Genomic DNA, 25,342 nt, shown 5'->3' with positions numbered 1-25,342 from the left:
CTGTGTTGGCAGTGACTCAGCGCTTAGTTGGTAAAACCTTTAGTTGATGATGCCAGAGGTCTGCTGGTCGAACCCTGCTAGCATTACTTAGTTACTCCTAGAGAATTGATTTTAAAATGAAGGGTTAGTTAGGGTTACTCTACCCCCACCCCCCCATTTGTAAGATCCAACGGTCATGTTTTTTCATTTGAAAAAAAATATTCATCTCATAGCTCTTAGGGCATCTCCAATAGGGGGTGTAAAATTACACCTCCACCTAGGCTCCACGTAGGTGCCATTAGGATTTTACACCTCTAATTGTATAGTATTGTATAGCTCATAAATATCCACTCTATACTCTCCAATGGAAGAGTGTAAAAAAAATAGATTTTAAACTCGGACGTTACTCCAAGTGACGTCCCTCTTTAATTTAAACTGGAGTGACGTCCGAGTTAAAAAATAAAGCTTCAAACGTGTGTTGAAGTGGTGTCCGAGTTTTTAAGTTAAACAGACGTTATTTTAAGTGACGTCGGGGCTTTTTATTAACTAATAGCGAGAAGGGAAATCCCCACCCTCTCTATTAGGGCATCTCCAATGGGGGGTGTAAACCGTATAGAGTGGAAATTTTACACCTCAAATATAAAAAAACTCTCTCCAATGGGGGTGCTAAACCGTAGGTAATAGTGTATTAGCTAATAGAGAGGGTGGGGAATTTTCCCTCTCGCTATTAGTTAATAAAAAGCCCGGACGTCACTTAAACTAACGTCTGTTTAACTTAAAAACTCGGACGTCACTTCAACACACGTTTGAAGCTTTATTTTTTAACTCGGACGTCACTCCAAGTGACGTCCTAGTTTAAATTAAAGAGGGACGTCACTCCAAGTGACGTCCCGAGTTTAAAATCTATTTTTTACACTCGTCCATTGGAGAGTATAGAGAGTGGATATTTATGAGTTATACAATACTATACAATTAGAGATGTAAAATCCTAATGGCACCTACGTGGAGCCTAGGTGGAGGTGTAATTTTACACCCCCTATTGGAGATGCCTTTAGCTAATACACTATTACCTACGGTATAGCACCCCCATTGGAGAGAGTTTTTTGATATTTGGGGTGTAAAATTTTCACTATATACGGTTTACACCCCCCATTGGAGATGCCCTTACAAAGAGCAGTGGCTTAAGCGAAAAACTAGGGTAACAACATCAATGCTATTGCACTATATCTTACAATTATAAAAATACTAAGAAGGGGTTAATTGCGAGCGACTACAATATCTTACAATATCTTATCATCATGCTAACTGATTGTTACTAAGCTCTTTTTATAAGCCAAGCCTGAATTCCTGGAATTGGTATTAAGAAGTCAAATGATTATAGAAATACGTAGTTAAGAAAACTATTGTTTTAATCGTATGAAAGTTCCGTGAAGGGTCAATTACAAGCCGGTCATTTGTATCGGTGCTAATCTGGAACACCTAAAGGGGCTGTGTTTGCCATTACACAGCTAGATTGTCACTTAGCTTTATCTTAGTGATACAAGTTACAACCGCATTACAAAATAAATGTAATACGCAAACAGAATAAAAAGAGAAAGATGGGAAGATGAATAAGGACTAGATTACATGTCACTTAGGTTTGTCTTGGTGAAAAAAATAAATGTAATACGCTAATAGAATAAAAAGAGAGATGGCGAAGATGAATAAGGTGATCAATTGCAAAAACAAATTCAGTAGACAAAGCTAAGTGACATGTAATCTAGTCAACTTCTCTAATTTTTCTAATGGATTTGTTTTTGCAATTTTTCTAATGGATTTGTTTTTGCAATTGATCACCCCCTAATGCGCAAAACAAACATTCATGTTTCTCTGTATCCGGCGCATTATAGCCAAACAAACATTCATGTTTCTCCGGTATCGTATACGAAGGAGTGTGATTCGTTCGATAAATTCCTGCCTCTATATCTATCTCTGATATGTTTGGATGTTTCAAAACTCCATGGACATGCAGAAGAGACATCAGTTGGAAACCAGTTAATCCAATTTCTTGTTGTTACTGGAGCACCGATTTTTCAATGTAAAAGATGGTTCATAAAAGTGCAAAACATCTAGTCTTCTTATTCTGATGATCTGAAAAAAGAAGGGTTTAACTTATATTGAAATTGGAATTGAAACGGGAATGAGTGGTTTAATCCAACCCATTGAATGTTTTGATGCGAGTCAATTTCCTCCAATATTTCATTTTCTTGTCTCTCACATTTGGTTTGAATCCAACTATCATTTGTTACCTATTGCTACCAAATTAAAGTTGATATTTGTTACATGTGACTACAAAGATAGATTTATATATAACATGATATAAAATAATAAACCCAATGTTCATGACCAACATATATCACACGAAGTGGACGCCTGGACGGGGAAGTTATAATTGACTGATTTCGACCAAAATTAATGACCACTAACCTTCCAGTGTGATATGGACAAGTTTTTATCGGTTCATATAGTTTGATTTTGACAGTTAATGTACACCAAAATCAGCAACAAATCCAAACCAGTCACAAAACGAAATATCCAAAATCAAAGCAATTACTGAAGTTTATAGGTACAAAATCAGCAAACTCGAAAGTTCATATACCTCGACACTCACTATATGTACATCATCAGTTTCCCTTCCCCCCAACACACACATATTGGTGTAGTGGTTGATGGAATCATTAAGGATATCAAAGGCATTTTATGGTTTTGGTTGGGAGCGCATAAGGATAGGAGAAATTTCTTCTTCACTAATATGATGGTGACCTGGGATTCTCTCACTGCTCCAATCTGCGGGTGTGTTTTATGGGATGTAAGGTGCAAGCCTTCGTATGGTTTTTTCGCGTTGACTAGCTATGTTGGGCAGTGTGAGGGAGTGATATTTCCATCCAGGAATATCAAGCACGTGTCCAATATAGCGGAAATACCACGCCAACTTCTGACCTAGTTCCCTGAACTACATTCAGAGCGATCCACATCATTAACTCACACACTCGATCTACGAGATCGCTCCAGAACAGATCGACTTGCTCATTGACACTGCCTCTTTTTGTGTGTTTAGATGGTGTATGGATGATGTAGATAGATGATGATCGTTGAACAAATAGAAGCGTATCAAAACCTAATTATCCCTCAATAAGTAAATGATGAGTAGGGTATCGTTCCACTTTTAAGTGTATGTTATGTGAAGAAACGATTTGGAAAGGGGTTTGAGGGATTAAAACTAATATTGTAGAGATTGTAGATTCTAATGCTAAACTAAGCTAAACTAACTAAACCTGTTGAGAATTTATAAGAGGGAATTCAAGAGATTAGAATCCACCAATACTTTTAATTTATGACCTACGCTTCACGTGGTTGTTCTTACAAGTAGACTACAATTAGGCAATCGAAGCGAGTGTCGATGCCCTCTTGGATAAAACATTGTTAACAATTAACTCTACTTAAGGTTGTTCTATGTTTATCTTTATTAATATCTTCTTTCCTTTTATGTAAGCTCGGCAACCATTCAATGTATTACCAAGAGCAACATCGAAAGATTTCTAATAAGGCGCGCCTATTCAATGAATCACCACTTAAAGCTTAAAAACACACAAATAATACTTCCCCCAAAAGACCACTCCCCGAGGTACTCCTTCTAAGGCAACACAAAGAATACTTCCCTAACTCTAAAGAATTACACTACTAGAAGAAAAGTAAAGAACACTAGCATGATATTAATATTGCAAAACATAAACCCTATTATATACTTCCATCCCCTACACTTTACGATGAATATTTCAAGGGCAGAGCTGACGGCCAAAAAAAATTCGAAGTTGCTGAAAAATCGTGGATACATTTGGGAGTTGAGACATTAGGAATTTCAAAACTAGCTGATTTCTTGACATTATGATATCCTTGTGTGTTGAGATCATTATCACCAAGTACGGTACGGGTTTAAAACGGTGTACTTGAAAAAAAACTTAGTTCTTGTTTTAAACGGAACATATTGGAAAAAAAACGGGAAAAAAAAAATAAAAAAACGTAGGGCATAAAAAACGGGTTTAAAACGGTAAAACAGGTTTAAATACGTAAAAAAAAACGGTAAAAACCGATGATAAAGAATATAATAAATAAGGAGTTTGATTTTTTATAAGAGTGAAAAAAAAATAGGCACATAAAATAAAAAATAATAATAATACATGAAAGTATCAAATTATAATTACTCATCCAAATACTATAAGTTTTAGATTCAATACCAAAACACGACTCTAAATAAGATAATACTAATTACCAACCATAATAGCATAATCAAGTACTACAAATAAATTAATAACTTTAAAATTTTCAATTATTAATAGTCCAAAGCAAAATAGAATTGTCTCAATAAGTCAATCGTTAGCCACTTTTCAAAAAAGTAAACTCCACAACCCCTTTTTCTTCTCGCGTTTTCTTGAAAAAAAAAAAAAAAAAAAAAAAAAAAAAAAAAAAAAAATTTAAACGGGAGATTTTCAAAATCTCGGATTTTAAACGGTTTTTAAGTTTAAAACGCGTTTTTTTGAAGAATCCGGGTTTTAAACTGGAACAAGATATCTTGCCAATATCTCGGGTTTTAAATGCGTTTTTAAAAAAAAAAACACCAAATTTGGTGACAATGGTTGAGATCATCTTTGCAAAACACTCGGTCTAATTCCATTGATTTTGATATAAAACCCTTCAGTCCAAAAAAGCAATTAGAAAGGGTAAAAAAAAGGTACAACTTCGTTGCAAGTCACACTAATTGCACCAAGAGATTGTAGTAAATAGTAATATTCGTATTCCTTTTGCTAGATGCAATTTTTGCTCCAGGGCTTTAAATGGATTCACATAGGCATTTCCGCATTTGCAACACATTGGGCGACTGGTCGTTGTCATTTACATCTCTTAATCTCTCTGTAGGTTTTATTTCAATTGACTTCGGTCAAAGCTTCAAAACATTGGGCATGCCAAGGGCCAACGTACCAGCTTGACTACTTGAGTAAAAGAAATTCGAACCGTCTGGCTGTTTGTTTCCCCATGCAATTTTGCTTTACATTCCCCATGATCTTGTGAGTTGTGACTATCACAAATGTTTCATTGCAATACATACGGACGGGAGTATCTCTATGTAAATCAATGAGTACCATTAGTAGGTCTGTGTATCATTACTGCTATATATACGTGATGAAATGTGTTTTTCAACATATTGCAATTGTATCTCTCCCTCTTTTCCCTTGGCAATCTTAGGCTTCAATGGGAACAAAGAACAATGATGAAACCAAGTCTACGATCAAGACAGAAAAATATATCAAGAAGGAGAAACTTATAGACCAGAAAACTCTTGATACAGCTGGTTCTTCATTGTCGGTTAAGTCTGCTGAATTAGGAGTAAAGTCTGCTATGATCAAGACAGAAAAATCTATCAAGAAGGAGAAAATAGACTGCACAACTCTTGATACTGTTTCACTCTCAGTTGAGTCAACTGGTTTGGTAACGAAGTGTGATATCAAGAAAAAAGAATTAATTCTCAAAAAGGAGAAAAGAGATGACAAAACTTTTGATACTTATTTATTCTCTGTTGAGGAGTCGGCCAAGTTACTAAGAGACTCTGCTATCAAGACAGAGGAATCTATCAAGAAAGAAACGAAAGACCAGATATCTCTTGATAGTCTCTCACTCTCCCTTAAGTCTCTTGGTATCTCTAATACTAGTGCTGATGGTTCAAAGAACGATCTTTTCCCGAGGGATTCTGCTGAAGAAAGGAAACTTAAGAAGTCAGTTACTGATGGAAAAGATTCTGCGGCTAGTGTTCATGACATTATAAGTCATAGGGTGGTCAGGAAGAGAAAGCTTTTGGTTCTTAACTTGAATGGAGTTCTGGTTGATGTTGTTTTCGGTTTTATTCCTTGTGCTGACGCCGTGATTAATAATAGATCAGGTTTAAATCACACATATACATATATATATATATAGTCAGGCTATGCACAAGTTTTTGAATGCATAAGTTTCATGGGGGGTTAAGTAAAAAAACCCATTTGTTTTCTTTAATGCTTAACTTTTATGAAAGTTTAATTGCATGGTTATATTTTAACATCTATTATTTGTTTGTTGTTTATTTTATTTTTTCCAGTTTTTACGAGACCCTTTTGTAAAGATTTTCTGAAATTCTGTTTTGAGAAGTTTGATGTTGGTATTTGGTCTTCAAGAATGAGGTGAGTTTCTATTAACTTTGAACAGTTATATATCCTCTTATGTCTCCCCAGTAGTGATACTAACTGGGGAAATTATTGTTTTCCTTCATTTGTAGCCATAATATGGTTGGTGTGGTGGATACTATTCTTGGAGATTTAAAAAAACAGCTCCTGTTTTCTTGGGTAAGTGATTAGATCCTCTAATAATATAATAAATACTTTTGTTTTAAAAACTAATTAAACACTTCTAGTCACTCTCCTTGTGATTTTACTTTGTATTTATTGATTTTTATTCAAATAACTGTATATCGTGCTGTATGGATTTTGCGTAGGATCAATCTTATTGCACTGATACAGGACTGACTCCTAGTCAGATTGGATTGATGACTCCTAATAACACAACGAAGCCCTTATTTCTAATGGAACTGAAGAAAATTTGGAACAAGTATGAAGAGTATAATGAATCGAATACACTGTTGTTGGATGACACCCCTTACAAGTCCCTACTAAATCCTGTGAGTGTGTGAATTGATTTTTTTTTTTTCATTTTAATATTGTTGGACTAGCAGTCATACTTTATAATCCTAATTCTGTTTCTTTTGTGTTCTTTTTATTTTCATTTTAGCCTCACACTGCGATATTCCCTGAGCCATACATTTATCAACTTCAGAATGATTGTGCCCTAGCCCCTAGGTAAACTTTCATCACTTATGTTCTCGTGAAAAGAAGGAATTCCAGTAGTTTTTTCTTTGTTGTTTTCTAGCAGTAAAGCCGTTAAGCTATTGCCATATTTATAAGGTTCATATATGCATTCGAGGTCAAGCAAAAAGTATTCTTTTGAGCTAAATTATCTTTAATCTACCGTACTGACCAAGCATAAATTAGGCATTCACACATCTTGGCATGCCATGGATGCAACCTAATTCTCGTATCTTGTTGAGCATGACAGGTCTGCTATCAGACTTTATTTGGAAGGCGTTGCTATGGCTGAAAATGTTCCAAATTATGTTGGGCAGCACCCATTTGGACGAACTCCTATGACTCTGTCTCGTGAAATATGCAACAAGCTGATTCGCAAGTAGACAAGTAGTGAGGGTTCACCTATGTCAACAAGATATGTTAGGGCTACTATATCGATTATGAGCTCAAGTGTTGGTTCAATAGTAGGATATTTATAGACTAGGTTTTTGTTTATTGGTTCAAGGGTATTTGATCATCGATTTCCTTCTAAGATGATATTTAAGCTTATTTGTGGATGGAGTTTTCTTCTTCTTTAGTTTATCTCAATTTTTTGAGCAATTTGTGTGATTGAGACATACATATCGCAGTAGTTACATCTCAATCTGAAAGTGTTTTTTTGGCGGCAACCCTTGGGAATTCCAGGATTCAGGACGTTTTCTTGGATTTTCTTGAAACTCAGCTAACACCGACGTCCGAAGGTACGTGCTTCTTGGAGTAGCATATATAGACTAGCGTATATGTTGGAACTCCTTGCATCGAACATAATTGATTTCTCTAATTATCCACCACACATTCAAAAGTTAAAAGTTGCTCATCCGAATCAAACCACCTTACATGGCACTGGGAGCTACAATTGGGTGCTAAGTATAGCATGTATAGATTATTACAGGAGGAACCCTAGAACGCATATTATAACTACAAATTACATGCTTGGTGTCATCACTCTGTAACAATGAGAGCAAAGGGAAGATTTTATTGTATAACAAGGCATGTATATCCAGATGCTTACGCTTAGCTTGCTAGACGCTGTTCTCAAACATCGTCTCTTGGAGTATAACATAATGTTTCTTGAAACAGAAGTTGCCTTGTACGTTCATTTGGATTGAACTTGATTGCTCATTTCGTATGGTGTGTCTAAAGTCTAAACCTGTTGCATGGTGAGCTAATTGAAAGTGTCCAATGGTCAGACTCCTCCCATTGCTTAAGTTAAATCTGTAAGATGTTGGAAACTTTGAGCTTGCGGTAATTTCCACTAGTTAACCTGCAAGTTCGCGCTATAATGATCTCAACTTAGTGCAACAACCCAAGAGCATCTTTTAAAAAAAAAAATACAAAGATTCATCGTTGTTTCATATTGGCATTTGCCATAGATATATTTGTTTTTCAACTAATAGGGGGGTGTGAAACAATGAGTGACGGGAGATGAGGTCTGCTTCCAGTTAATTGTTTTTTATTGTACAAATACAAAATAATATGAATACAAAAGTAATTCATCAAAACTAAAGATTTTGAAAATAAATTTGGTCAAACAAATTTTCTAGTCGTCGTTCCTACTGGCGTGCAGATCATACATTATATCGTTAAAACTTTATATCGTTAAAACTGGCGGTATAAATAGGTAAACTTATACCGATAGCGTTGGCGGGTTAGCGTTTTGACGCACCTGGTGTTTTGCCTCACTATTGGAATTGGCATTAGAACCCAGTAACTTGTGCTGTCCAGCCTTGGATTTGTACCAATTCACGTATTCAACCAAGTGAACCAACAATAAACATTAGTACCAATTTAAAAGCTACAAAAAGATGAATAAAGTCCAAAATTTTCCGGAAACAATTAAGGGTAAGTCTTGAATTATATCAAACTGAAATCACACATAAAATCTTATTAATCTTCTAACCGAAAAATTAAAAAAATACAATTCAATTTCTTCTCTAAACCCACTCCCAAACCTTCAAAACTTGACTAATTTCTCCGCCTTTATCACTGGATTTGACTTGGCAATCGCATCCCGGCCCGATGCCTTAAAATCAAATGAACAGTCATGACTCTCCGGGTAACGATGGGTTGTACAAAAACAATCCCCACACTTACACTTGAAACCAGTCAATCCAACTCGTTTATTACACGAGAAACACCTATTTTTCTTAACTTCCACATTACAAGATTCTTCTACGTTCACCGATTCAGCTACGACATCAGAGACAGAAACAGCAGAAACCGAGTTATTGTTGAACGATTTATTTATGACTTGTTTGGCTTCCGCTTCTCGTGCTTCGTTGAGAACAACATCCCGGTAACACTTTGAACATAAGTTTCTATTTGAGGGCGTGCCGAAAAACCCACATCCGTTGGCACAAAGATGATGGTGGCCTTCTGGTTGCTGTTGAGATGTCATCTTTTCTTTCAAACTTGTTCAAATCTAAAATCTAAAGGCCTTCAACTCTTCAAAGTTCTTCACTGTTCTTAAAGTCTGGTGATTGGAATAAAAGCTTGGAACCCCGACCTTGTATTTATAACTAGTTTAGAGTCAAAGTCCAGTTCTGATTTTAATTTACTTCACTGTTATACCCTTCCTTAACTATGTTTCTCGACAGACTAGTCACTAGTTTAGAAACATGAAGGGTACTTGTGTAAAAGTAGTTGTATTTCCTTTCATAATCTACTTTCGATAACCATTATTTTTCTAGAATCTTCGGGATAGATTTACTCCTTTTCTTAAAAAAGAAGTTTGCAGTTGGTGTTAATTCAAGTGAAAAAGATTTAACTGAAGCATTTAACCGACCAGGAGTTATTCTTGCTGGATATGTTGGGCAGTTTCTTGTAAATAAACCTCACCTTGGTTTTATTTTTGGTACAATTGCGGATTCGTGGTGACAGTTTTCAATCTCCCAAACTCTTTAGGTGAGGAATCAAGTTCATATCGGCTCCGCTTGGTATCCCTTTCCAATTTAGCAAAAGTTTTTTCGGTTAAAATAGAGCTAAAACTAAGACCATGCGAATACACTCATTTCTCTGTTACCATCGAGAGAAGTTTGAGGGTATTTGCAGCTTCTTCGAAAGATATTTAGGTGAGGGGAATAGCTACCAACACGACCAAAGCACTTGAATCACCTTAGATTCCTAATCAGCCAAATCATGCTATATTTGCTGGGATACCAAGCAGAGGTATCATGTTTTTGTTTAACCGAAAGTAGCAAGAGCAAGCGAGTGGCTCAATGGTTTGAATTTCTGAATCAGGTGCAGGTATCATGTTGACATCATGCGTTAGCGGGGCCCAACTTTCAAACTATGCAACATTCCTAACAGATCCATATATGGCTCCTCTAAGCATTGTTATGACTTATGACGTCATTGTCTACTGCTAGCGCAGTGGTTGTCACGCCAACATTGTCTCTATTTCTTATTGGTAAGAGGTTGCCAATTGATGTAAGAGGTGTTGGAATCTCGTGTGTATTTCTAAATACTAGTGTGTGCGTGCAAAGTGGAGGAGATGAACAAATGGTGTTCTCTCCACTTTAGTGCATAGTAGATAGTCCCTATCCACCACATCGGGTAGGGTTTGGGCTTGGGCTTGGGCTTACTATTGTAGGTAGTGGTTTGACCAATTGCCTAAACTTGTTTTGCTTTTTTCTTGAGCAACAAGTTTCGGTGTTCTATTAGGAGTTGGTCTCTCTTCCTTATCTGTTTAGAAGACTGACCTAACCTCTATAAATAGGACTGTGAGTCCATAGAGGGAATTCACTTCAACAGAACAAAACCCATCCAGAGAAACAAAACTTCGTGACCTGCCCTATTCTTCTTCTCTTCTTCCTGTAGCCGCCAGAGAGAGTTATATTGCTGTTCTAGAGAGTAGTTTGTTCTAGTGCAAAGTCAAGCTACTGTACACCATTGAATCATGTGAGGAAAACGTCACTGCTGCCTTTCTGCACCACTGGAAGGGACAAAATCTTTCCTTAAGGACAGCCTAATACGCGCCTTGGTTGTTCCCTGTTACTGCTGTCCTTGTCTACTGTTCTTTCTGTTCTACTCTAGTTGTGTTACTATAACTATTCTAACAATCTTAAAGAAAGAATTTCGTAGTAGAACAAAGGAGAATGCTTTAATACGGCAATCAAAAGATAAGTCTTTTACTTTGAGTTATTGTTTGTGTTATTGGGTTAAGACTTTAGAAATTTTCTAATAATTTCGTTTTTGTTAGGGAAACCAATTAAAGATTGAATATTTATTGATCTTTTGTGGTTTATCAAACCCTATATGGTTGTAGACCTTTCTCCTACGTTTGTGGGAGTCAAATATGAGATTTCTATAAAAAAAAAATGTCAAAGTTTGTCTTCTTGACAACTGCGTCACTCGTTACGGAAACTGCTATAACTTTCATCTCAGAGCTCGGTTTTGCAATCCGCTTCTTGTGTTGGATAACTGATTCAAAGAGATTTCCAGTGGTATAAGACTTGATACCCAATTCATTATGAGCTGGTTCCGAATTACAGTTCTTTTGAACTATTTTTCTGGAAGGAGGAAAATATGGTAATCCGGTTTTTCAATCGGTTAGAACCGTATTCTTTCACTCTTTGTAATTCTTTTGGTTTGATTATATGGTGATATTCTTGCCTTGAGTTGCATGCTAGTTTTCCTTAGGAGGGAAATCCCTAAGCTTAAACTTCTTTAATAATCTAGTCAACAAATTATACGTGTTTATCACTAAGATGTTAATTGGTTTGACTAGAAGTAGTTTGATATTAATTTTCTTTGTACATATGTAGATGTATGTAGATGGTCTAAGAGAGACCTTAAGATATTTAATATCAACCACACTCAAATCTTGGATAGTAATTATAATGTATTCAATGTATAATTGCTTACCTCTATTGAGTGTACGTGTTATTAGACGATGGTTATAATTGTACTGTTGTGAAAATACATGTTAGATGAAGTAACTTGTAGCTTATATCCAATATAGCACATGTTAAAGTTGTGTAGCATGCTAGTTTTGGATATTAGTCATCATGGATTTACTTTGAACTTGATGATAATTTATTGATAAATTTTTCTAGTTGAAAACATTAATGGGTTGAGCCATTAGATGTTGTGGTAGTACTTGAGGTCTTGTTGATAAGGTATTCTATCTTACTTGAGCTCATGTAAAAAGAGGAGGTGGAGTCCTCAGTTATTTTGCATATCCAGTGGCTAGATTTGCTTAAATATTGTATACTTTTTGTTGCGAGGGGTACAGTTAAAGTTTACTTTTCCTAAACCTATGATATAATATTAACCATGTTTAGCATGAATGCATTATTTAACATTGGCATGAAGCTTAACCATGTCATATATTATTAAGTAATGAGCATCGTTGTCTACGAGAGGAAACAATATGGGAAACAATCAATATCCTCATAAACCTAATTTAGTCAAGGAGATGTAAGGTTATGGATTGTCTTCTTAGACAATATCCTCCAGTGACTATTTTAGACAAGGATATGTAACGCTTGTAGATTGTCTTATTATGCATTATCCTCCTATGACTATGAATAAATATCCAATGTGATGTACAAGTACGTGGATTATCTCACTATGTAAGTTGGAATGTTGAATGATGAAGAGAAGAATGATAATGATATTATTTTAGGTAAAACCCTTTTCATCTAATTCTTCTATTCTTTAAAATTCATTTGAATCACTTGTGGATTTCCTTTTATATAGATAGCATGAACATAATATAACTATGTTTAATATGATCCATAATCATAGACTTGAGTAAAGTATATTCTTGTCATAAGAGTGCATATTATTATTGTTGATTATTTTAGTATTTGCAGCGGTATAATGTGTTTTGCATGTAAGTTTGATTAGGTTGAGTAACCATTGAACGGTGGGGGGTGGTGACCCATATACATGACACTGTTTTACCATAGTTTACCTCACAAGATAATTGGAAAGACACTGAACTAGAAAGTATGGAAAATCTTGGGCCTATCCAAAAATGCTTCAAAATGTGGGGGGTGTCTTACCAAGGCTATTGTGAATGAATCTAAAAGAAGTTTTTTTTAGACCTAGAACTATCTAGTATATGTTCATTGGTAAAACTCATAATAGTGATATTTAATTTTAGTTGTCATGCGTGATAACAATAATCTTGTAGATACCGCACTATTATTGAATGTCTTATATGCTAATTTTATTTGAGGATGTGCTTTATGTGAAATTAGTATAAAGTGGTTGGATGTTCATAATGAACTACATAAGTGGATCCCATAATTTATGAATAAGAAATTTGGAAGAATATCAATGAGTATATCCACCATTCACGGTGATGATGTTATATGTTTTTTGAGGAAGATTCATTAACCTATAATGAAGTTGTCTGTCTATGAGAAGTGTCCTTTTTGAAGGATACAACTCCTCTAAACTGGATTCTTGATTTATTAGGGGATCTATAGGTTGAATTGGATCTTCAAGAAAAAACTAAAACGTGATAGTTGTATTGCAAAATACAAGGCTAATAATAATAGCCAAGGGGTTTCACTCAGAAACAAGATTTATACTACTTTGGAACCTTGCTCATGTAACTAGAATTTCTTCTTCAAAATTCTAAAGACTCTAGTTGAGTAGTTGTGCGAAACTACAATACTAAGTAGTACCAGGTGATGAGCTTAAGGTATACAATTCAGTTAAATCTTTGTATGAATTGATTCAAGCGCCTATAAATGGCATGAGCAATTCAACAACATATTGGTGTCGTATGGATGTCAAAGTATCGTTGTTGATAAAGATGTGTCCTTTCTTTAGAGTAAAGCAAGACATATGTGTTAATCTCTCTTTGTTTAAATGATTTCATATCATGAGTGCTAGCATTGAGAATGTGTATGAGACAGAGAAATTCCTATTTGAAACACATAATAGACTGTCAATGGAGATGATAGTTCATTATGTTGTTAAACTCATTTCTGTAACTGTTATATTAAGTTGTCAAGATGTTGACGTTTGAATATGGTTGAAGCCCACAATGTACCTTAAACCAGACCGGCCGGATGGTATAGGGGAATTTCGGGCACTACATAATTGAATGACTGGTGAATATATGAATTAAAGCTCATGTTGGTCTCTGATAAGCACCCAAAAGGGTATTATGAAACCCCGTTGAGACATATAAATTTGGTTAACTATGTGTTTAATAATCATGAAATAAATATGTTTTCATACTTTTGCAGGTATTCGCAGTAAACATGGAAATATGGTTTAAACCTGCAATAAAGCACGAGGAACGACATGTATATGAATTCTTCCAAATCCGCACAGAAGCATCAAACTTCCGAAGCTCTTACCTCTTGAACCAGGACTCCGAATGCGACAAGTGAGCTGCTCAGACAATTAGGGCGATGAACTCTATGCATAGGCGGGAAGTTGTAAAATTGCCCAAACACCGGACCGCCACTGGACTGCACATAGGACCCACTATACGGGCCCGCAAGATTGGATGAGTCATCAATCATGGAGCATGTCAAAACAAAAATGACAAATTATTGGTGCAAAGTTGACACCTTGCATGTAATTAATTAGATTAGGTGTTAATAGTGAAAAAAAAGGCAAGGTGTCACTTTGTTTTAATGTGGTGGATAAAAATGAAGTAAATGTGGTTTGATGTTTCACATGGGAGGAAATGAGATGTCTCTCAAATGAAGAAGAAAACAAAACAAGGGGGGACACTCCATTTACTCCCTTGACTTCTTTTCCTTACCTTGTATTATTTTAGTTCCTTAGTCATTCTTATTATTTAGTTTTTTGTTTTGTAAGAAAACTTGTAATAGTTTTAATGGAGGAAACTTTGGTTTTCTTCTAGGAAATAAATAAAAAGCAAGTGAGTTTAGTTAGTTTTTCTTCTTTTTCTTTCTCTCTCTTTTGTTCTTCTAGCTTGTAATTCATCATCCCAAGGATCATGAGCTAACTTCTCTTTTGGGAAGTTAATCCATCTCATGTGAGGGACAATATTTGTGGTTGGCTTGGTGGGTTGTTAGGAAGAACAACTAGACCTACATCCTATCCTAAAATGATAGTTGGTGTAGTGTCTAGTTAGGAATCAAAGTAATGAGCTTAGAGATAAGTCATTGCTTGGTTCCACTTGCTAGCATGTATGAACTCTTTAATGAGCCATACATGTTAGGGATCAAGTTTTCTTCCATTAGGGCTTGTCTATGAGTCTAGGAAGAATCAAATGAACCTTTTCAAATCAACAACTAAATGTTATTTTCACATGAGGAGGATTAGCTCTCCACCTTTTCTTTAGTAAATTGTATTTTGTATTAATTGCATGATTTCAAATCTTAATGTTTTTTCTTTAATGTTTGTATAGGAAAGAAACCTAGCATTAGTAGTAAACTTACTCACTAGTTCCCTAAGAGTAACAACCAATTTGTAGTTGTCCTAGACTTTAGGTTGGTTCGAATCCTTATTCTAACTTTACGAAACGAAGATCGTGAGTAAGGAACTTTGAGTTCGCTTTCGCATCAAATTAGAGAGTCAAATCTCTAACGTAGTAAAAAAAGCTAATATCAAAATGGCGCCGCTGCTATTCTAAAGGCATAGGACTTGTTCTACAGATTGGAAGTTGCATCAAGGGGGAACCCCCACTCTCTTCCTTTCTTCCCTTTCGTTTTTTTTTACGTTTTTTTCGGATTTTCACTCGAAAACAACCTGTTCGCTCACGGATTTTTTGCTGTGCTTCCAGGTACCAAAAGTTAGGACTGAGAACGCATTAACGCCAGCGCATTATAAGAGTTCGTGAAAAGTTGAACTCATTGTGCCATCAAAGACACGCGCGTCTTGTGTATGGACACGCCGTCCGCTAGTCTTACCCGCGTCCGCGGGTGAATTTGTTCTGTTGGTGCTACTAATTTACCTCCATCATCCCCTGATCTACCTTGATCCATATCCAGGCCTAAATCTCTGGACCTATACCTGAAATTTCGAATATCTATTGGGATTAATCACGTCGACGATTGAAACATCTGTTTCACTCTTTGGCGGTTTAGCGGGAAGCTACAGGTTCCAACGTTTTACTGTTTTTTTTTTAATTGCATGAATGTCATGTACGTAGTTATTATAAATTAGTTTATGGATTATTATTTACGTCTTAGGCTAGAAATATGTATGAATCTTATTAATACGCCCGTAAATATTTATATGCGATTAAGTAGGTATGAATTGCATATTAATGTATATGTACATACCAATGGTACTGTTTTGCATGGGTATCTATATTTATATGTATAAGTGTCTATGATTGCATGTTTAGTATTTCTCTACGTATACGTACATGGTATTGTCTAATACGTCGATTTTGTCAAGAAATAGGAGAACATTCCAACGAGGGTTAAAATCTGAGTTGGGTAAGTTGTTTCTAAACCCTACGGGGTAAAGCTGCTCTCTATATGACATTCGCAATCTCATTGAGTATTGTCGAAATCGAATTATTATGCAATACAAGAGTCGTATTTTAGTTTATGTATAATACCTTGCATGTTTAGTTTTGTCGTATTTATCTGCATATGTATATTATATTGGCATGTTAATGTATTTAGATACGTATGAGTGATTCAAATTTGCCTGTTACTGTTGATATACGTTTACGTAATATCGATTTACAAATTAGTATACATATACATATTACTGATGTATATTTGCACATGCGTATGGAAGTATTTATCGATGACACAAGCTTGCCTATTAGGTATAGCTATCATTATGAGTAGAGTACCTTCACATGCTACTGCACCTAGTATTGTATGAGTAGATCGTATTTGCATGTTTGTATTTTCACCCTTGCATAAATCTTAAAAAAAATTAATTAATTAATTAATTAATTAAAACAAATTAAATTAAAATTAATACCGCCTTTGCATAAATTTTAATTCCATAAATCTTAATCATATTCCAATGGTGTCTAGGAAACTTGAAAGATTGAGGTTACTTAATTAGAACCGTGCTTGCACGGAAAGCCTCCCTCATATCTCTCTTGTGACCTGGCTGTTGGTTTATGCACACGTATTCCTAGCTTCACTGCTACGTTAGCAGCAGTTTAGGCCTATGTTGTTCAACTCTAATGTTTAAGATAATAATAAAATTCGAGTCCTACTAAATTCCTTCTGTAAGTTAGATCTAATTTTATGCTTGCATGAGATTAAGGTTTGGTTCCACTAAAGAAATTGAACATACTTATCGTCGAAAAAGATACGATAAGACATTGCGTAAGTTCTCACCTAAAAATTGTTCTTCTTCTGCTAATTACCTTCATCACGATCCTTCGTCGCCATCAACTTCTGTCATTATGGCCGACAATCCTCCACCAGCTGAGAAGCCCCTCTCGAACTTCTAAACTGCATTACAGGAAGAACCTTCTTCCTGCATCAAACTTGAGGACATTGTCGGTGATTTTCGTATCCCACCAAACGTTTTCAGTTTGTTACCTTTATATCATGGTTTGGAGCACGAAAAACCTTACAATCATCTTCGTAGGCTTCAACAAGTGGCAACAACATTTCACCATCCAGCAGTCTCTAAGGAACAACTCTTGCTTCGATTGTTTCCATTCACTTTAGCGGAAAAAACGTCAATTTGGCTAGCAGGACAACAGCCACAGTCCATAGACACATGGAATAAACTAGTTCAAGCTTTCATGCTTCAGTTTTACACTCATAAAAAAACAACTGAAATGCTTCAGAAAATTCAATTCTTTCATCAAAATCCTCATGAATCCTTTACAGAAGCATGGAGTCGTTTTACTGATCTTCTGTTAGAATGTCCTCGTCACCAACTGGACAAAGCTGTCCTTATTTGTTCATTCTTTAATGGTCTTTCTGATCATCAAAAAGAAACTCTTGATATAATGAACGGCGGTTGCTTCATGGACAAAGGAGCTACTGAAGCTTATATTTTTCTTGAAAAACAAGCGAAAAAATGTACACACTGGGGTAACACTGAGTCGTCTAGGTCATCAAAGGATAATGTTACAAAAGCCACATCTATTTTTGAAGTAAAACCCGATCCCGAATTAAAAAATTTGATAGAATCCCTAACTAAAAAGTAGATGCCCTTGCGGTTCAAGTAAACGATCAAATACCAAAACAGTCCGAACGTTGACACATCCCCATGTGTTCTTTGTCTCGATCGACCATCGATGTTTATTGTCCCTTGTTATATGCCTCCCCTTCTCAAAATGGAGGAGGCATGTGCTTTCAACATTCTAATGCACCGTGGAGACAACATCCAAACTTCGCTTTGGCCAAAATAACCAACAAATGGGGGCTCCTCCGGGTTTCGCTAATCCACTTGTTCGACCTACCAACAATTTTATTCCATACCGCCAAGGAAATAATCAACAATACCAACAAGGTCAATTTCAAAATAATGCCAATGCTAACTATCAAACCAACCGCGACCTTGTTCCAAATTTAATCCGGATCCCAACTATAATCAACAACTTCTCAAAGAATAATCGTGAACTACTACCACTGACAACAACCTGCGAACCCGTTTCGGATAGGACAAACGAGACTTTCTTAGCTTACATGAACCAACAATCTCAAATTTTAACGCGTCTATCCAACAATCACTTCAACAATTGCGCAAGAAAAGAGTCGAGAAAGGCGTGTTTCTGGACAAGCGGTTCCAAACCCTAAACCAGCAAACCTGACCTTTGAACTTACTAATGCACCTGGTACAAGCACCTCCAATCAAGGTGAGGTGCATGCAATCACTACTCTACGATTTGGAAAAACGGTAGACAATCAAATACGTATGCCAGATGATCAACCAAAGAAATCCGAAGGTTCCATTGAACCTATTTCTAATAATGAACCTACGGACGATTCACCAGATCAAACAAAGTCAACATCTCAGAATTTAGGAAATAAGCAAGAAGACCCCTTTTCCAAATTTCGTCCTAAGGCACCGTTTCTTGCACGCTTGGCAAAGAATAAACCTGATGAGAATTTTGCTGAAATTCGAGAGACTAGACTTTTAAAAATTTGACGATCAACTTACATTTTCTCAATGCCTTAAAACTATTACCAAAACATGCAAAATTTCTGAAGGATATGTGCACCACAAAAAGGAGAACTAATGTTCCTCAACAAGCGTTCCTCACCGAACAGTTTCCATCCATCACCGAACACAATGGTATAGTAAAATACAAAGACCCTGGTAGACCAACGGTTCCATGCACCTTAGGTGACAAAATATCACGACGCTGCGCTTCTTTTGGACCTAGGAGCTAGTGTGAACTTACTTCCATATTACTTATTTAAACAACTAGGTCTTCATGAGCTCAAACCTACTACCATGACTCTACAGTTAGCCGATCATTCCATAAAGTATCCAAAAGGAATTGTAGAAAACATTCTCGTAAAAGTCCAAGACTTCTTCTATCCTGTAGACTTTGTTATTTTGGATACAGAAGTTGCATGTGATTCCATTCCTATCATCTTAGGACGTCCGTTCCTAGCAACTGCTAATGCTCTTATTAACTGTAGGGATGGTTCAATGACCATGTCCTTCGGAAATCTATCGGTAGAAGTAAATGTGTTCAAGTTGATGAAACAAATTCCAGAGCCTGACATTGATGGTGAGGTGAACATGGTTGACAACATTCCACAAGAGTATTTAACAAACTCATTTCCAAAAGATGAAGTGTACCAATTTATTTTCTTTAGCAAATCCGAGTTTGAGGACGATGATTATACACAAGAAGTCAATGAGTTATTAGAGTCAATACCATTATTTGACTCTACGACTGTGATGTCCAGTAACTTGGATGAACATCAATCTGTTTACTGCATGGATGATGACTTTCCTCAAGAATCTTTAATACCCACTCCGCCCACCCCTGATTTAAAAACTCTTCCTTCGGAATTAAAATACGTACAACTTGATCTAAATGGTCGTCACCCAGTTATCATTTCTTCAAAATTAACTGACGATCAGGAAGCTCGTTTAATTAATGTCATTCAACAACATCGTTCTGCTATTGGATAGTCCCTCGATGACATTAAAGGCATTGCACCTCTCGTGGTGCACCCATCGCGATACACCTTGAAGAAAATGCTAAGGCGTCCGCGTGAACCGCAGCGTCGACTAAACCCTACCATGAAAGATATGGTATGAGAGGAAGTTTTAAAATTACTCGATGCGGGTATTATTTACCCTATCTCTGATAGTGTTTGGGTGAGTCCAATACACGTTGTTCCCAAGAAATCTGGCATTACAGTTGTGAGAAATGATAAAGATGAATGCATTTCCACTCGTATCCCAGTGAAATGGCGAATATGCATTGATTATCGCAAACTTAATGCCGTTACTCGTAAGGATCACTTTCCACTTCCATTCATCGATCAGATGCTCGAACGTTTAGCCGGTCATGCATATTACTGTTTTCTTGATGGTTATTCAGGTTATTTTCAGATAGTCATAGACCCTGCTGATCAAGAAAAGACCACGTTCACCTGTCCATTTGGTACATTTGCATATAAACGAATGCCTTTCGGCCTTTGCAATGCACCTGGTACTTTCCAAATATTTGCATGCTTCACATTTTTGATGATATGGTTGAACGCGTTTTATGGAAGTGTTCATGGACGACTTCTCCATATATGGAGATTCTTTCGATAGTTGTCTATCAAATCTTGAAAAAGTCTTTATACGTTGTGAAGAGAAAAACCTTGTTCTTAATTGGGAAAAATGGCATTTCATGGTTACAAAAGGAATAGTTTTAGGACATATCGTTTTAGAAGACGGAATCGAGGTCGACAAAGCTAAGATAGAAAAAATTGCCTCACTTCCTATACCAAAATCAGTTCGAGACATTCGCGCATTCTTAGGACACGCAGGTTTCTATAGGAGATTTATTCAAGATTTCTCAAAGGTTGCTCGACCTTTAACCAATCTCCTGCTTAAAGATGCCGTTTTTGACTTCAGTTTCAATTGCAAACAAGCCTTTGAAATTTTAAAACCGCGATTAACTACCGCCCCATAATTCAACCACCGATTGGTCTAAACCTTTTGAATTAATGTGTGACGCTGAACGACTATGCTATTGGAGTCGCATCTAGGGCAACACCAGAAGATAAGCCGGTTGTCATTTACTATCGCGAGTAAAACCCTTAATGAAGCTCAACGTAACTATACCACCACCGAGAAAGAGTTTTCGCAGCGGTTGTATATGCTTTGGATAAATTTTCGTCCTTACCTAGTGGGTTCTCCAACTATTGTCTACATTGACCGACCATGCGGCACCGTTATCTATTAGCGAAAAAAGATGCAAAACAAAGGTTGATCCGATGGATTCTCCTTTTGCAAGAGTTTACTCTAGAAATTAGAGATAAAAAAGGTTGCGAAAATGTGGTTTGCGGACCATTTATTACGATTTTGTCGATTGATGTTGATACTAATACCGAACCTATCGTGATTCCATTCCGGATGAACACTTGTACTCTATTTTTTTCGTCCCCTTGCGGCTTGACATAGTAAATTACTTAGTTACCGAAGAAGTCCCTTCATCTTGGTCTCCGTAATGACCGGAAAAAGTTATTCTCCACTGTGAAATTTTATTTCTGGGATGATCCCTACCTCTTCAAGTATTGTTCAGACCAACTAATCCGCTGTTGCATCCCTGATTGGGAACACAATGATGTGTTATCCTTCTGTCATGAACAATCTTGTGGTGGTCATTTTAGTGGTAAGAAAACTGCGGCCAAGGTCCTACAATGTGGATTCTATTGGCCAACTTTGTTTAGAGATGCACATGAGCATTGCAAAGCATGCAATCGCTGCCAGCAGCTAAGACGCATTACTCAACGAAATATAATGCCCTTAAATCCCATTTTAATTGTGGAAATCTTTGATGTATGGGGCATCGACTTCATGGGTCCATTTCCAAATTCACATGGCTTCCTATACATTCTAGTAGCAGTTGACTATGTATCAAAATGGATTGAGGCATTGGCATGTCGTGCTAACGATCATAAAACAGTCGTTTTGTTCGTAAAAGAAACTATTTTCTCTCGATTTGGTGTTCCAAAAGCTATAATTAGTGATGGGGGAAAACATTTCTGCAATAAAATTTTTGAATCATTAGTAAAGAAATATGGAGTCACGCACAAAGTGGCAACTCCGTATCATCCTCAAACCAGTGGTCAAGTAGAAGTCTCTAATAGAGAGATCAAATCCATTTTGGAAAAAACTGTCAATCCATCTAGAAAAGACTGGTCTCTACGATTATCTGATGCCTTGTGGGCATACAGAACAGCTTTTAAGACACCTATAGGGATGTCTCCTTATCGCCTCGTTTTTGGAAAACCTTGTCATCTGCCGGTTGAACTTGAGCACCGTGCTCTATGGGCCATCAAAAGCCTCAATTATAATACTAACGCGGCAGGCGTGAAGAGAAAATTGCAGTTAAATGAGCTTGAGGAAATTCGGAGTGATGCCTATGATCTCTCGAAATCCTATAAAGCCAACATGAAAAGAGTGCATAACAAGCACATATTAAGAAAAGAATTCAAAGTGGGTCAAAAAGTTTTGTTGTACAAATCAAGATTACACATTTTTCCAGGAAAATTAAAGACTCGATGGTCTGGTCCTTTCACCGTCTCTGCTGTCACCCCTTATGGGGCTATTTCTTTGAAAACGTAAATGATGACAAATAATTTCAAGTAAATGGCCAACGCCTTAAACATTATCATGAGTTGTGCTCTCCAGATGTCGAAGAGACTCTTCTCAATGACCCAGTCTATATAGACTAATAGATTCGATTGTGTACTTCTTTCCATGTGTTTAAACAGAGAAAGTACACCATTTGGGTAGCCGGGCCCTCTTCTATTTCTTTTTAAAAATCCCTAGAGTGTGTGGTTGCAAGCCGGAACCATAGTCCACAAAAACTCTACTCAGAACCGAGTATAAATGTCTTCTGATAATCGAGCAAACGTGCCTCCTGGAAAACAATGGGTACCAAAAATTTCAACTCCTTCTTTCTCCTCCCTTTTCTATTCTCTTCCTCGCGAACTCCATTCATCATTTGGTCCAAATCTCACCCATCTCGAATAGGTAATGGTCGTAGTACTTTTGCTTTCGAAAGCGGGCGGGAAAAGGATGGGGTGGTGTATGAACGATCAAACTCTTTTTCGTCGGTCTTGATCTTCTATCCGAGATGAGCCGGTATAAGGTATATTATTGTCTGACACCAACTCAGTAGGATAAACTTCGTCGTCGTCCCGTTGTTCCCACAGGTTGGGATTCATCTTGAGGATCTGACGTTAAAAGACTCACATTCGTCTTGAGGATCTGACGTTAAAAGACTCACATTCGTCTTGAGGATCTGACGTTAAAAGACTCAACATGTATATACTCATTTTTCCCTTAGCACCAAGCATGGTACCCAAAGAGAGTCGTGATATGCAACATCGGACATTTTCTAGTTCGTGCGGGCAATGGATTCCACCAGGCCAACCCCGATCGGTTTTCTATGTGGATCGTATCATCGGGCGGTTTGAGGCTATACCATATGTACTAAGGGTAATATTATTACTAGACCATTGCACATTGGTCAGGGATGGTACCGTCCTGAACCCTAGGCCCCTATAACATAAAGGTTAAGCCCACCGATTTGGCGAATTGGGTTAAGCCTTGAGCCGACATACATGAAAGTTGCACGAGTTAAAGGCATTTGTGATGTGTTGTTTTATTTGGATTTCCGGTGTTGTTGACACGTTCCTTTCGTCTTGTACATTTGTATAAAAAGTTTAAAAAAAAAATTAGTTTAAATGTGATTATGTCATATTCCAGTGGATGAAATTTTTAATGCCGATCATTTTGATATCTCATTGGTTCAATTTGGAGTTAAAACGAATCGAAATTCCAAGTTTGAAATTTCGGAACAATTCGGGACATAAGGGGAATTTCTGGAAATCATTTGGGCTTGGGCAAAAATATTGGACTTAACCCAAAATCACTGACCCGGCTACAAAACCCACACGCGGGGTAACCACGCGTCCACACCTCTTATTTCTTCCCCCTAAAAATCCGGATCTTGGTCTCCCCCACACAACCCTCGCGCACGCGAATCGCCAGCAGTGAATTCAACCCGCGCACGTGGGCCAAACTCCACCAAATTGAATCCCCTTCCTCCAGCACCATCTCCTCCAACAATACTATCTATTTCCACCCTAAAAATATCATCTACACCGCGCTATGGCAGCACGAAGGCGAATCACAGTTGAGAGAAATTTCGGAAATCTCTACAATTCCGGGATGTTTCACCCATTTTTCGATGAGAAAATTGCTAGTAGAGAGTGGGAATATCTCTTGCATAGAATTCCAGCTCATTATTCTGAAGATTTGATGTTGAAATTTTACAACAATGGAGGTTTTCGGGGTGATAAATTTTGGATTACGGTGGGTGGGTTGGAACGTGAACTCACGCTAGAGTTAATATCGAATACAACACAGATTCCGATTAACTCTGATAGTCCGACCTTGTTATTGTCAGAGTATCCGACTACGAGGGATTTGATGTTTGACACGCTTCTCGAGAGAGAGTACAATGATGGCTCAAACTGCGTGTACCAGCACTCGCTCAGACGAAACCAACTAGCCGTCACTCAATGGCTGGCTTGCAACGTCATTGGAACTTCAAAGACGCGTCGGCGTGAACAAGACATTCTTGCACTTTGTGGATCCTCCGGGAGAAGAAGCACACTTTCTGTATGGTCCATTTTCTGGGCCATATTCTTCTGACAGCGTCAAACGCAATTGACTCCTCTTGCTATACTTGTTACTTTCGGCTTATGCTTAATTTAGGGTTCCAGTCCACTACTCCTTTCATTCCAACAAGGTCTTTTCGAGAATTTCAGAATTTTCGAGACTTGTGTTCTGGACCACTGGGACCCAGTAGCTAGAGATGACATTGAGTGTGATAACGTACCTCCTCCTCCCCCTTCACCACCCGACTATTTTAATGAGGCTACCATGCACCGAATCAACACTCCCATGGAAGCCTTGAGACACATGAACACTAGTATGCGCAGGATGTTTCTTCGTCAGGAAGAGATGATTACTTCCCAAAATGACTTCCAAAGCAAGAAATGCGAAATCGCCAAGGCCGTTTTCGGATAATGATGTTGGCAAAAATCACCGCAATTCCAAGATCAATTGTTACGATCTATAGGCCACATTCGGACCGGTCATTTCGACCCGCCGCGGGTTAATTTTAGTGGCCTGGTTCGGCGTAAATGGGTTCATCTTACAGGAGGATTCGATAGAGTTGTTTATTTCCCTTATGCATTGCATTTTTAGTTTTCTTGTGATAAAAATATTATATATCGGTTGATTTCTCATAATTTTGTATCTCCAGA

At 37.1% G+C, this 25,342-nt stretch overlaps 2 protein-coding genes across 2 annotated transcripts; one reads left to right on the top strand and one right to left on the bottom strand.

Annotated features, from left to right (window-relative positions):
* The first annotated feature begins 6,129 nt into the window (after positions 1 to 6,129).
* LOC147514150 (uncharacterized) lies at positions 6,130 to 7,453 on the top strand. Its single transcript, XM_086599602.1, has 5 exons — positions 6,130 to 6,224; positions 6,320 to 6,386; positions 6,536 to 6,718; positions 6,829 to 6,896; positions 7,153 to 7,453. The coding sequence occupies exons 1-5, from the start codon at positions 6,220 to 6,222 to the stop codon at positions 7,283 to 7,285; spliced, it is 456 nt and encodes a 151-aa protein (XP_086455728.1). The 5' UTR covers positions 6,130 to 6,219; the 3' UTR covers positions 7,286 to 7,453.
* Positions 7,454 to 8,895: 1,442 nt separating this feature from the next.
* Positions 8,896 to 9,339, bottom strand: LOC147514149 (zinc finger A20 and AN1 domain-containing stress-associated protein 1-like). Its single transcript, XM_086598999.1, has one exon. The coding sequence runs from the start codon at positions 9,337 to 9,339 to the stop codon at positions 8,896 to 8,898; it is 444 nt and encodes a 147-aa protein (XP_086455125.1).
* Between the last annotated feature and the right edge of the window lie 16,003 nt (positions 9,340 to 25,342).

Source organism: Coptis chinensis, chromosome 3, assembly GCF_015680905.1.
Source record: "Coptis chinensis isolate HL-2020 chromosome 3, ASM1568090v1, whole genome shotgun sequence".
NCBI classification, from domain to species: Eukaryota; Viridiplantae; Streptophyta; class Magnoliopsida; order Ranunculales; family Ranunculaceae; genus Coptis; species Coptis chinensis.
This window is presented reverse-complemented; position numbering and strand designations above follow the sequence as displayed.

Excerpts from the sequence above, each read along its gene's own strand:
- LOC147514150 (XM_086599602.1), top strand. Across the intron at positions 6,387-6,535 it reads AACAGCTCCTGTTTTCTTGG|GATCAATCTTATTGCACTGA; the intron begins GTAAGTGATTAG and ends GATTTTGCGTAG. Across the intron at positions 6,719-6,828 it reads ACAAGTCCCTACTAAATCCT|CCTCACACTGCGATATTCCC; the intron begins GTGAGTGTGTGA and ends TTTTCATTTTAG.
- LOC147514149 (XM_086598999.1), bottom strand. The coding sequence starts at position 9,339 with ATGACATCTCAACAGCAACCAGAAGGCCACCATCATCTTTGTGCCAAC.